This window comes from Temnothorax curvispinosus, unplaced genomic scaffold (assembly GCF_003070985.1).
Source record: "Temnothorax curvispinosus isolate PA1 unplaced genomic scaffold, ASM307098v1 QBEX01004550.1, whole genome shotgun sequence".
NCBI classification, from domain to species: Eukaryota; Metazoa; Arthropoda; class Insecta; order Hymenoptera; family Formicidae; genus Temnothorax; species Temnothorax curvispinosus.
This window is the reverse complement of record NW_020214330.1, coordinates 111440-126481: the sequence shown is the minus strand read 5'-3', so window position 1 is coordinate 126481 and position 15042 is coordinate 111440. Positions and strand designations below refer to the sequence as shown.

General features: G+C 31.7%; 2 protein-coding genes across 2 annotated transcripts; both read right to left on the bottom strand.

Annotated features, from left to right (window-relative positions):
• Nucleotides 1-678: 678 nt before the first annotated feature.
• On the bottom strand, nt 679-3345 carry LOC112453666. The gene is made up of 2 exons (XM_025014545.1): nt 3130-3345; nt 679-1269 (listed from the first exon to the last, which is right to left on the bottom strand). The coding sequence occupies exons 1-2, from the start codon at nt 3343-3345 to the stop codon at nt 1078-1080; spliced, it is 408 nt and encodes a 135-aa protein (XP_024870313.1). The 3' UTR covers nt 679-1077.
• Nucleotides 3346-5479: 2134 nt separating this feature from the next.
• Nucleotides 5480-12228, bottom strand: LOC112453633 (proton-coupled folate transporter). The gene is made up of 9 exons (XM_025014485.1): nt 11857-12228; nt 10479-10633; nt 8980-9222; nt 8131-8482; nt 7434-7829; nt 6812-6949; nt 6565-6648; nt 6131-6287; nt 5480-5988 (listed from the first exon to the last, which is right to left on the bottom strand). The coding sequence occupies exons 2-9, from the start codon at nt 10524-10526 to the stop codon at nt 5862-5864; spliced, it is 1545 nt and encodes a 514-aa protein (XP_024870253.1). The 5' UTR covers nt 10527-10633; nt 11857-12228; the 3' UTR covers nt 5480-5861.
• Between the last annotated feature and the right edge of the window lie 2814 nt (nt 12229-15042).

The window sequence follows — 15042 nt, the reverse complement described above, 5'->3', positions numbered from 1 at the left end:
GGGTCCGAGAGGCCCTTTCACTCGTTCGCGAGATCTTCGATTAACCAGGTCATGTGAACGCGGAAGTACGTAGAAGCGCGCGACTGCATACACATGCATACACTCGGTCGATGTATACGGTGGAAGATACGAAAGGTAAATTGCCACAATAGACGTCACGGAGATGTCGGAAAAAAAAGGAACGGACGGGTGCAAAAGTACTTTACTCGTTAAGCGACTTTACGTGCACGAGACGCCTACGTGATGTGCATTGTTATCGGCATCAGCCGGCACAGCGACCTGTGGCCCTCTATCTCGAATAAACATCTCCATAGCATCTTAACCAGAATAGTTCAAAAGCTATTATCTTGGGAAGAAAAACGTACGCATCTAAATAGTTAAGAACCTTCTTTTATCGACGTACAAGTGAATTCTTTTTTTAGTGGAATATTATCACTGCAAGACCTTTAGAATAATATGAGCCGTCGACAACCTGGTATAGAGTTTTTACTTAAATTCAGAATAAAATATAGAAAATTACGATATTAATTACAAATTTAACAAAAGAAATAACATAAGAGTGATAGAAGTTTAAGGAATATATATGTATATATTTATTGATATATAAAAAATTACATTAATCTTAATAATACATATATCCACATATTCTGAATTTAACATATCTAGCTCTAATTCGTATCTTCGTAAATGTCTTTGTATCAACATTTAATTTCTTAGCAAGAATGATTAAGTAACGATATTTAATTTATAACAATACATTCATAATCGTAATATAATGTAATATAGACTTTTATAATTTTGCGACATAACTCACTTTATACCGGTGATACTAATCAAAGTGACAATTAATCAGTTATTAGTATGATTTCATCTCGAATATTTAACGGATATTTGCCATATTCCTCATAAATGAATAATTCTCAGTTATTTGTCAAATTATCGATTTTAATTGCATGTTTGTAACTGACGATTTTGAGATGAAAAGAAGTGCACGTTTATTATTCAAGTTGTTCAAGTCATTGCTTAATAAAAAATAGGTTAGCGAGTTTGCGAGCCGAAAGAGGACGGGATTGGTTTTTAGCGTCCTGCAGGTTGCACCGTGGTGGGTTTCGGGTAGATCCAAGGGTTCGGTGCGTAGGGCGGCCTTTGAGGTATCGGGTAGATCGTAATAGCTCCAGATGCAATTGGGCCGGGAGTCGGTATCGCGTGCGCGAACGCAGCGAGGGCTATTAAAGCTGCCACAACGATAACGACTTTTCTTAGCGAGATCTGGAAGTGGAAATGCATCATTTCAAATACACACTTTTAATGGCGATTCGAAGTTTTACACGTACTTTACACGCAACAATCCAATTTATGGTGTTTAAAAAATTTTTTAACATTATTGATATGAAATGTTGCTGTTGGAGACTTCTATAATAGGAACAATAATTATTGCTTATATATTATTTACGATCTCTATCGAGGTAGTAGTAAGAATACTCTTATTTTTGCAGTTTAAACCATTCGAACATTTTGTAACATTTTGCCACAATTTAGCCTGAAATATGATCTAACCAACCAACTAGTTCTACCTGTTTTTCTGCTATAGTTGATAGACAATTAGGACAATTCTTAATATGGCACTTTTGCACTTTGTTTCATTGCATGTGCAAGTGTCGGGACAAAAATTTGTTTCCCGCCAGGGATTCTGATGGTGAACTTTTACTCTTACCGATCGTTTAAATTGCTACTCATTGATGCAAGATAAAAAGCACCGTGGACAGAACGTTACTTTCTCTATGACTATTTGAGCTACGCAAACTGTGTCAGTTTGAAGGATAAATAAGCCACATAATATAATGCAATATTTATAGTGTGTCTCCACTTTCAATTAGATCGTATTGCAAAAGCAGTTGAACGGGGATTTGTCACGGATTTATAAACTGTCGTTGCTAAGACAAGATTATTTAGTTTAGTTGTAACTTGAAAATGGTTAAAATAGATATGATAGATCTATTTCCGTATGTTATGTGCAATCTGATAATGTATAAAGAATTTTATATATCAAATTTGATATATAATATGAAAGTACAGTGGAATATAACATTATTTATTCTTGCACGTTTTCCTGAAATTTTATAGCCGCTTCCTTTATTTAAATAGGATATTATTACAAAAATAGTCGATATAGAAATAGTCGATATAGCTTTTTTAAATTTCTTATCAGCAAACAGACAAGTAATACATTCGAAAAAAATTATTTTATCTCAAACCACGCCATCCATAAATTGCTGCACTAATCATGGTCATCATTTATGTTTGTTATTGGAAACCACATTTTCGCGTGAGAATGCGGAATACTTAATTTGATTAAAATAATAGCGGGTACACAACGTGAATTTTTTAACATGTGGCATGTTATCGTCAATAAGCTTTGTGATATGGTAATGCGTGATGGTAATGTTGTGATGGCTAGTCGTTCGAATGCAGAAATCGTCCGCGACGTAATTTGCGTTGGAATAAACCGCGCACCCGGAAAGAGAAAACCGAACGATCTTACTTAATTTGCAAGTAAGTTCGATAGAAACTGACGATTGACAATCGAGTTACCTCCGTGAATAATACATCATCCGACTTGATCTTTTTTTTATTGCCGCAATCGCCCGCGTCGCTGTGATTTTCCGCTGTGATGTTTGCGCGTAAAACCCGCAATTTGATATTAATGGAGGCGATAGATCAAGAGCTCGATATGAATTATAATTTATGAAAGTTATGCTGGAAATGCTGTAACATGGATTGTGATGGAAATATTGATATCAATCGTATTTCTGCTTTTTAAATTGATTGCATGGAGAACTCTCTTCCTCTCGGTGTTTATTATATAGTTAATTAACTTATATTTATTCATTATTTATTTTTTGTGTACGCGATACGCAGACTTAATAAAATTGAGTCCTCTATCTTTAAATGTGTTAAATATGTGAGATGAGAACGATTATAATCCCCATTTTTCAATGAAATATTATAAGATTTGCGTACAAATGATCTATATTTTTGCATTTATTTTTTAACAAAGCTTTAAAGGCGAGATATAGCTTATCGCAGACAAATTTAAAACGCTAATGTTTGTCGTACACTGTATATTACCATGATATTGGAGATCGTGGATGTCTCTTGATGAAGTGATGCTCGAAACAAACAGTACGCATCTTTAAACGTTGGCAGACTTTTTATACCGGTGGGTTTTAAGAGGTGGATATTTGGGTCAGGATATATGTACGTGAGAAGCGATATCACCCGTATGTCGTGCTTATCCAAGGAATTCCCGTCCAAGAAACCAAGCAGGTGTTCGTTTTCATTCATGCTAGCGCGCAGCATTCAATCAGATAGATGCGCGTCATTGCATAGATCGCGGAAGAGGAAGGCAAAGAGTTAATCCATATTTCTGTGCGCAGTGATGCGAGCAATTGTTGAATAACTATAGAATAGAGCAATTGTTGTATAATTAGAAATAAAAGGCCTCATTTAATTATTAAATTTGCATATTGCCGACGCGAAATAAAGTGTTAGCAGATTTAAATTAATAACTATATAGCATTATGTTGTTGTGATTGTCACGATTACAGTTACTATTATTAAAGAGTAGATATAATATATGCATATAACACGTAAAAAATGGGCCAATAAAGATTTACATAAACAAGTATAAAAGAATAAGGAATTTACACGCATATAAAAAAATATAAAATAAATATAGATTTAATATATTTTTTAATATGATATTTGTCAAAATGTTATCTACGATAGATGATATTTGTAAATGACTTGAAAAAAAAATTAATTTATTAGTCGAACTATTAAACAAGTTGCTTATTTGATATATATTGATAGTTTTATCGTGATAGTTTATTTTTCAGAATTAAATTTTTTATTTTTTGTATAGAATAAAAAAATATAATTTATTTTTAGTTACCTGAAATACTAATCCATAAAAATGCTCTCATTAAAGAATCGTTAGTTTATTTGCAGACGCTTTTTAATACTTTATTTTCTTTCGAAATTGTGTCCGCAGAAGTCAGTTCTTGGAGTATATAATTCTCTGCACCAAAAATTCTAAACGATGACAATTAGCCAACAATCCTTGACATGCTTGTGGTTCGCGCACATTGAATACTAATAAGTATTGTAGTTTTCCTAGAATTGTCTTAAACATTGTGTAAATGCAAATCGTAATCACGAAAACCAGTCCTACCGGTATTGCTTTTTACGTTAACAACCTCTGAATAAGTTGGAGACAATTTTATTTTGAGAGAATTTTAAGAGAGTTTAGTGAAACGTGAGTCAAGATTTAAAATTAGAAGCTCGCAGTAAATCGAATTCTTTTTGAAGACTGATAAGAGAAATATCATTTTCTAAATTAGTTAGAAATAAATTTTAACTTCGCAAAAAGTTAGGTAAAAGATTAACAAGATATTTAATATCAAATATGTAAAAAATTGCGATAAAAGACAATTTCTATTGAATTATTGTCTAAAAATTATTGTCTTTATTTTATTTTAATTTACCGATCACATAAATATCGGAGCATTCTATATGTATAAAAAAAACGCGCTAAATTTAAACAAATTTTAGTATACTATTATCTATTTTAAAACGCGTGTGTTTTGATTTATAAAATGCGAGATCAACTATGCTAATATCTGGAATTCTCACATATTCATCATCGCTTTGTTAATGTAGTTTTCGTACGTGACTTTTAATCGCAATCGTTTCATGAGTCATTTAATTATTATTAGTAAAACTTGCACACTTAACAGAAAAACGAATTGTCGTCACGATCAATCGCGTCAGCTAAATAATTCTGCGTATAACTTGTTTTTCAATTTCGATGATTATCTTCGCCGTTCTTAACGGGTGCTGTTTCGGAATCGTTTGTACGTGTTTGTATCGCCGCTAGTTTCGTTTGTAGTTTTAAAGGGGTGATTGTACGGGAATTTTCAAAATAAGATGAGTCGCATAAAAATATGCAATAAAAATCAGATTTTACGCTAAGAGTTATGAATAAGTGATTGATAAGAAAAAATGTGAATTATATGTAATTATATATCTATCACTGTTCAACAATTACAGGAACAGATGTTTTATTATACAAGAGTAATTTAGAATAATTAAATCTAATAATATAAATACAAATATCTACGCAAAATAATGTAATATAAAAATATAATCTATTCTAGGAAGTATTTAATAAAATCTAATAATATATAATACTACTATATCGATATAATAGATGTTGCATTGTTGCATTACAAATGCACTTATGCAATTTAACAATTCTCAGCCGAGTTCTAAATTCATGGTTTTGCAATCAATTTTTGCGTTTAGGATTATTTTTAATATAACATTATTTAATTATTTTGTATAAAATTATTTTATATTAAAAATATATAATACTAACATCTTAACAACGATCTAAATATTTTTTGCGAGTATTTATTATAATGTACATATTATATATTTTTTGAATTGTAGTTTATATATCTTCTATTATTATGCTTCAAATACTTTTGAAATCTTATTACTTACGAATATCTAAAAAAATATCTAAACTATTTTAAAAATTACTTTATTGCTATATTAACAAAATTATAATTTTATATTATTTTCCCTGAGATATTAACCATGATCGATACTTAAAAATACATCGATAAGTTTATGCTTATTTCAAGTGGATTGTTATATGAATTCTAAGTATTGTAAATGTATTGTGTATTTACACTATTCCTTTTAATATACAAGATGAAACATCAGTCTTTGACGAGATGACCTTTGATGCTTTACGTATAGGCGGTTACAATCTTATCACATGCTTTCTAAGATTAGGTCGTTACATTACTCGACGAGTTAGCTTCGATTGTATTTGAAAGAGATGGAGCTACCGCCTCGTCATCAATGTAATCCTGTTGCTCAGTCGCGTGCTTAGACCACGATGAAAAATGGATCAATCTGAAATAAATAATTATTCAGTAAAATTAGATTATTTCGAAAGCGATTAAGCAAAACGCCGCAATTCTTTAATACATTTTTAATAAAGAGAAAAAATAATATACGAAAAAAATGTCGTCTAGGAAAATTATAATTTACTTACAGAATTAACAGGAGCACGGCGATCTGCGTGGCGAATGTCAACCAATAGAAAGAGCTCGGTGCTGTCTTTATCGTAGCGTTATAAAGTTGAGAATATAAAGTACCGCTAAATAGCGGTACTGCGTTATCGCATACGGAAAGCATCGCGAATACCTTTCCTAAAAAATTAAAACAATACGATTATGTTTCTTTTTTGTTACAATAAAAAAGAAAAATTATTATTGTGGCATGAAATTGAGATCGATATTAAATGAGATTCGATTTTGACATGAAAGTAATATTCCTTATTCGGGAAAATTCAAATTCTAGCATAAAGTATGTATTTTTTATGTTTATAGCATCAAAAACTAAAACTATATCTGTATTGACACTTATCGGGATTTAATTGATTTCAATCTAAGTGTAAAAATAGATGTAATAATTATTGCCACGCACCTCGTTCCTCTATGGGCACAAGTTTCGAGGTCATAGATCTGAGTACCGGAGCTACTACGGGACCTAACGCAGCAACAGCAGCACCTGCAAGATAGTTGTTATTATAAAATAATGTCAATGTTATTTTGTCATTTGAGTATTCGTATAATATTTTAATTAAAAGTTTGAATGATTCGATAATGACACCATATAATATTTGGAAAGAATTTGATAGTAGATTGAGAGAAATATAACATCTCTTACTGACCCACGTAAAACAATTTTGGCTGGTCCGCTAAAACAAATACTATTCTTCCAGCTGCGTGCGCTATTGCTCCAACCGCTACGATGAAAGTGTCCTTCATTCCTATTAATTTATTCATGATAGGCACTCCAATGAGCATTGCTGTTGGAATAAAATTCTTTTAAATATTTCATACTTTATATCTTCGTATTTCTAATAGCATTTAAAATATTTATGCTGCTTGTAAATTATATGATAGTATTTATTAGTTCTGAACTTATTCGAAACGTTTTTTATAATTATAAAAAATGCGAGTATTGAAGATTCAGATATTCAAGAATAATACTTAAGAAAAATGGCTAATTTTTCCAATGACATAGCAATAATCTATTTTTGTTTATTTTTTTACACGAAAAACCGAGCTTTTTACACGATCGCGAATCGTTTCAATTTCTCGCAATTGGATCGTAATTTTTTTATTGTCGTTGATAATCAAGACCATAAATTAACCAGGAGTGAAAGTTCTCGTGATTTCGATAAGAAATTTCTCCTTTCACTCGCGACATTCAGAACGCATTGTGGATTAATAGCGAGGTTCGCGAAAAGTCAATTCAATTAATTTGGATCAAGTTTATGTCAAACTGACCTAATACGAAGAGAGTCGATTGGAATGTTTTAAAGTTGCTAAAATCCACCACGTTCCACTTAAAGATTAGTGAGGTATACATTTGACTCTTCGGTTTCTCGTCTCTCTGGAATGTATATAGACACATCGCGAGCAGAAGCAACCACAGGTGCAATTTGCCATGATTGCGTCTCGATTTCACTAACGTTCGCATTGTCGTGGCGACATGTCTTGTGTCGAAGAAGTCGAACAGCCAGTTGGTGCCCGAAAGTGGTTGCTGCCTTGGTGACGTTTGCCATTTTAGCCACACGAGCGAATACACAATCGCCAGCAAGAGTAAAGTCGCGTTTATAGCGAACATAATTGTGTAGGACATGTTGACTAAATGAGTAAACACATAAGATCCAAGTGCAACTCCTACGAACGAAAAAAAATATGATTGATTATTTAAACTTTACGTCATTGAATTGTAAAGGCTTTTATATAATCGCGAACATATACGCAGAATGAAAATGGTAAAACAATGATGCTATCGACAATCCATGAATTTTAACGGCTCAAAAATCCTTTATAGAAAAAAAAATGTATAATAAATGTGCAGCGGTATTTATCTAAACAATATGAAAGTCCGGAGATTGCCTTAATTAACTTCACGCCGAAGTTTTTTGATAATAATTATATCTTTGCATAAAACTTTTTAGAGCAAACTTGTTCCTACCCGAGGGCATAGTGCTGAGATAAACGACATCTAAGATCGTGATTCTCATAGTTCTTTGTTGCACGGAGCTTATGTCCGACATGTACGCGAAGCAACTGCCAAAGATTGCCACGTCGCCGCCCAGTAGGCTCATCGGCAGGGTTGCCGTGTACACTACCATGTTCAGATTCCAAGTGTTCATCATAGAATTGATCACGACCATGAAGGAGTAAATCAATTTGCCCGTCAAACCGAGGACGAGCGGCAATTTACGTCCTCGCCGGTCGCTCCAGTTGCCATAAAACATTGCCAAGATAATAGGCACTACATGCCCGGCAATGTCGTTCCATTGATGAAATTCCGAGACGGTCATCTGCAAGATGAATTTTTCTTATTGTTAATAAAACCGTAATTGAAGAATAAAAGTCAATTATCGACATCGAAAACGCTCCGAATTCAGAATAAATTTATTTATTATGCGTTCGCAGTAAAATTGCTTACTAGCGTTTAGGCATTTTATTTAAGTTTTCAATAAATTTTCATAAAATAAAATTATGCGCGGATATATGTTTGAATATATATTCTCTTACATGCTTCGCATATAAACATTGCGGTATCACATTTCGTTGCGTAGGTATCTCATGTTAATATTTAGTTCGACAAATATGTTTGCTTTGATAGCATCCGGTTGTATTTTTGGCGACTTACACTAAATATTTGCACATGCACTATAAGCAAGTCCCTTCGATCGAATTTAACATGTTCACGAGCCGTTAAACTAAACTCCGATAGTTTGTTCATATAATGTGCGTATTATTCCCCATTTTACGTCTTTTTTCTTTTATTTTAAATGTAGTACATAATTTTTACCTGTACTTTGGTCTTTATCGCTTTATTATCATCATCGTTTAGCTTCATACAGATTTCTTCAGAGTATCCGTGATCCACCCGACATGCTTTATATCTAAAAAAGTCTTGCTCGACGACTGACGTGAACATAAATGCCATCATGTAAAGCCACATAGTCGGCTCTACTGATATATATTTTACCCATCCGAAGTATTTTCTGCAGTACATCCTGTTTCCACGGAAAGATTCCATTTGTGGTGTCACCTAGAAATTATAAAATGAACATTAAAACACGTAGTCCGATGATAACTTTGTTTATTAGCAACGTATGGTAAAATTATGAAGTTTTATAGAGTATAATTAAACGGCAAAGGGTTACCTTTTACAAAATTTAAACTAGCGAATAAATTTCAATCTCTTAGAACTTACGACAAAAGTAAAAGAGAGAGTTGGAAAATTGTAATTATAACTATAATGCTGTTAAATATCAGCTAGTGATTTATATAAATGTATTCTCTATCACGTAAATGTGTACACACTGAAACACGTTCACTAACACATATCACGCAGTCTATTACACAAAGTATATCAGCGTTTTGTAGAGTTACTGTTTTCATCTTATGTAGTATGGTTTGTGTGATAACTATATAATTATGATCTTTCAACCTATCTTCAATGTCATATCTAATATTGTAAGTAGGAAATATTAACAGCGTTCGCGATTTAAATGATTTAAGTTTCGTGACGATAATAGATACATAGATATATACTCGAGAAAATACTTACTGATATTAACTATTATTGTTTAATCCCTACATATTTTTATGAGGTTCTTTACGTATTTCGGCATTATAATTTTCTTTACAATTATTTTATTTTCTCTTTAAATTAATTATAAAAGAAGACAAATAATTTCAATGTATATATTGATAATAATGTAAACGTATTTTCACTGTTTTAAAAATGTTGAACGTGTTATAAAACGATTATAAAGTAATAGAATTTTTATAATATACGCGACCAAAGGTTCATATACGAGATTTACGAAAACAAAGCTTCCTTTGCGAGGAAGCAAAAGACTCAATTGATGTTACGCTGGGATATTTATATAGCTAATTAAAAAATGGAGTAATATATTTTCGTAGAAAATTGCGATGTCTTTCTGACAAAAACGTCGCAAAAATATTTAATATTAAAAATTGAAATCTGCAGCTTGCTACTGTTTAATTAATCGTATTGGTTTGTACGAGAAAAAATTATAAATAATTTACATCTTTATCTTAGAGAGAAATGTGTAAATATTTTAATATTAAAATCGTGTCTTAAACTCATATGTAATAGAATGCGTTTATATTAAACGAAATATACATAAATATTAAAACATATTTTTTATCAGAATGAAGAGGGAAATAACTTTTCAATTTTCTTTTTTATCATAAAAATGTTTTTAGAAGAGAGAAAGCAGGATTGATGGATCAAACGATATTCTCGTAATTTAAATCAAAACGTCTTGTACTTACCTCGTCGGTTTTCATATCGCTATCAATCGCTACTGATGGTTTATCCATTTTTTTTTTTAATTAAAGATCTTCGATACAAGAGAATTTCTTCAGCCCTTGCTTTCAACTGTTACACATAGTCATTCTTGCACACTCTATTACTTTACTGCATGTGTCTGCAAATTATAACGCACAAAATACTCGCTGAGTTAATTTATAATATGCCGATAGGATACTTTATCTGTGTGTGCCAGCATTAAGTCGGCTTTAATTACGCGCGTTATCGCAAAATTTTAGAACATTAAAGGCATAGTAAAATTTTCTTTATTCTAAAAATTTCATATCTTTCTTGCGATTATTTGGATAATTAGGTAATAATTCACATAAAATACTACGATCAACGATGGACATAGGCATATTCCTATGTTTTGATTAATATATTTATTAATATATTCTACTAATAGTAAATTGTTAATTAAACTAAATGTTAATATTTACTTTAACATTTCATTATTACACGCATTAAAAGTTAGCAGGTGTACGGTATTACAAATTTGCTTAACATAAAAATACGGTTTCACTGATATGAAAGTTTTCGATATCCGATACAATTACAGGAGAATATACATGATAACCTAAGAAATGATAAATACTGAAACTAAACCTTTCATCTACGTTACTATTTTAAAACTTTTATTATTTTTACGAGCTTATAATTACTTTATTTTTGTTTAAATATTCAAATAAGTTGACTTGTTAGTCGGTGTGTATATATATGTACATCAAATGAGGGTTAATCATATCAAGTAGACATAATAAGTAGAACTCGTTCGTAGAAATTAAAATATCGTAAGCGTTGCGGCAAGATATGTCACAACACTTACGATGATAATTAGATGTTGCAACATGAATGTTAAAAATTAGATATCTAGCTTTACGAAATCATTTCTGAGATATCGTAAAAAGTAATAGTATATGTGATTGCTCCTGTTTATCTGATAATATAATATAAAATTGTTTATCACACGCACCATTGTCTGAAAATAGTAAATTGATTGAATATCACATTGCACTATTCAACCGCTATTACGTAAATCCACCAGATACGTGTGAACATTATCCGAAGTAGCGCTTTTAATTTATTTATTATATCGATTTAACAGTGTAGATATAAAAGCATAAGATAATTGTCACAATTTTTTAAAAATTCTATTAATTGTTTCCTGTGATTAAAATAAACGAAGTCGACAGAGTCTAGTCGAGGTTTTTTAGATTAAAATAAATGTGTTATCGTTGGTTCGAAATGCTGCACTACTACTATTTTTTTCACTGAACTCCAATAAATTTTGATATTCTCTTTTGTCGAAATTATTCATTAATAAATCAGTTTGAGACTCACGCGATAACTGTTATGCGGTCAGCGTTTCGTCCGCGCACGTGGTTCACATCTGCTCCAACAATATATGCGCGCAACGTCTCGGCACGTGGGTAACGTACACGCAATCGCTGTAAAACTGGAGCTACGCGTGTTCGCTCGCTGGCTCCGTTCTCCATTCGCTGGCTCGAGTCGAAATATTTTATCACTGACGATTTTACGTAATCAGCTCCTCGGGTTCTGTAGAACACGTGCGCGCTGACGCCGGACGTTGCGAGTTGCGAGATCGCATCGTGACATTGTAGCGCGAGAACGTGCGCCTTGCGCGCTTCGCGCATCATCGGTCGACACCGACTCCGAAAAATACGTTTGTGAGCGACCATAGTATTCCTAGCGTCCGCGATACCCTGTCGCCGACTGCGATAACTGCGACAGCGTCAGGTCGGCCATCCTGTCGGATAAAACGAGTCCGGCGACATCTTGTGGAATGGAAAATACAGGGAAATTAATTTTAAAGAATTTTTCTGGCGATAGTAGGTGATTCCAAGGGTGATTTTTTACTTTTGGTCACCTTATTCCGCGATCTCGTTTATTATTTTAACTGGGAACAAGTAGTTATCTTCTTAAAACACTAGTTTGTGGTAAACTCTACATACAGTTGGTACTTGTTGGGTAACGTAAAGTATTGATTTTCTTTAGTAACCTCAGTTTTTGTGGGAGATTTGAAAGAATCTAACATATCGTTGGATTTATAATGTTATTATCGTTGAACTTTCTTTCACATTTTATTAATTTTTTGCTTTACAGATTTTTACCTTGTAGATTTGTATGAAGTTTGATATATCTTCTTCTAATTCTTTTTCAATAACTTAGTTACTTTTTTAAGAAGCTAAATATAATGGGCATGACTCTATAAATTATATTTTAAAATTTATATGTGTCTTATTTAATGATTAAATATCTAGCAATTTTTGTATATTTAAAAATTTTTTTTAAAGTTTTAATATATTTTAATAAATTGCTTCAATAAAATAATATTAACTTATAAAATCTACATTTGTCAAAATTATATGCTACTAGACTATTCGATAATTTGTGTATTAAATTGCCGTTTGGATATTCTCAAGGAGAATAATAGCGAAACCGTGAGAATGCAGGTCAGGTCAGAAAACCGGTTTCTTTTTTGCTAAGTCCTTTCAACAGAAAGGACTAAAACTAACTAGTTTGAGATATATAGGAACATTTCGAGGACATCATTCATCAATACTTAGAAATGTGCTCTCTTAATTCAATTTTTACAAGAATAAAACAAAATTTATTTGGAAAAAAAAATTAAAGATATAAAATATATTTAATAAATACACTATAAATGTATACAAATCTTGATCGAAATTGTAAATTAAGTAACTATATATAAATGAGGAAATTTGTATTTATATTACATAAAGATAACAGAAGATTAACACAATGTAAGATTAGGTATATAATTGCGAATTATATTTTTGAGAAATAATTTTATCGTAGGAGATCAGAATGGGAGGAGGATACAAAGGTATTGGACAGTTTAGTTTTGTTACAAAATTATTTTATATCATCAGTGTGTTAATTACGGCGCGTAATTATGACTATGATATTGATGTGTCTTGTTAGTAAACTTTAGGCCATCAAAGTTACATAAATATTTTTCTCGGAGTGATAATAAATAATACATTTTTCGTTCTACCCCGTGCACTTTCAATTTCAGTTAGTGGTGTCTTCCGATCGTATCGTTACATATTGACTTTAAAATCAACGCGACATTTTATCGACGCCGTAGACGAAGTTCTCACGCTTCCCTATCGTAGGCAAATTGTAGGGAAATTTGAAAGGGAATACTGGAATTTTTGTCAAAAGAAACAATCGCGATTGTTCTTTCAATATCGATCAATACACCTCGATTCTTATGAGATACTTTCTACAATACCACTTACAACATATTTTAACACACTGTCAATGAGCTATTTTCTCATTTGACGTACGCTATATCTTAACTAATCTAGATTTCGCTTGTTTGACATCCGAGTTATTAAAAAAGATTGAAAAATTAATTATCTTTGTTGAACTTTAAGAGATGTTTTTCGAGTCTTGCTGTAAAAATGAAAATAAAGTCATAAATTTTGTCGACAGTTAATGACCATCGCCATTATTTGGACGATTAACTTTTTGACTCTAATGAGCTTCTAGGCTGTAAAAAATGTAGCTGACAGATTTATGGCGTAAGAACTTACACGATTACTTCGATACGGTGCAATTCACAGTAATTTGTATAAGTGTTAACGTGAATAATTTGTCTCTGACTTCACCTCGACAGTTTTACGCGTGGAATTTATCGTGAAGTAGTTTAACATAAAAATATACTATTGATCGATATCATAACGATTAAATGAAATAATTTATGAGAAATATTTGAGAATTTTAATATATTAATATTTCGCATTATTCTAATTTTGTTTTAATCAAAGTAGAGATATCTACTTATTTAAATAAATCCCGTGTTGTTATTATAATACAACGATTCTTTAAGTTTGTTATAAATTTATCTAACGTATGCTTTACTTCTTTGATAATTAATAATTATCAAATATGTTTTTAGATAAAAGAAAAATCTCTTTGAAGCAAAAGAAAAGTTGGCGATTTTAGCATAAATGATCTGATGCTCATTAATTAACATGGTTCAATCGACATTTTTTGCTTTAACAATTGACTAGCTTTGTTGACCAACATTTAATATTAGCTGGACCTGCCAGCGCTATTGAAATTTTCATGAAAGCATAGATTCAACTTGTACCTTATACAATATATCTGCTTATATACAGTTATTGTATTAATCGATGATCATTCTAGTCGAGCGTTAAATTCGCTGCAGCACGTATACATAATTGGATTGTGAAAACTGCATTTAATTCAATTTGACATGATTTGATACATTATTTTTCACACATGACTTATTATTCAACGAATCAAATAATGTGCTCGTTAAACACGACATCCATTTAATCATTCGGTCAAGTTAATTGATTAGACTTATCAAAATATCTTTTATCGTGCTCTACTATTTTTTCTATAACAAATATAGCTCTTTTTTTACTTATCGTTCGGGAAGGATTGCCTAAGCGCAAAGAAGATCGATATGTATATTCTGGATCGAGAGGATCGAGAGCTCGCGCCGCG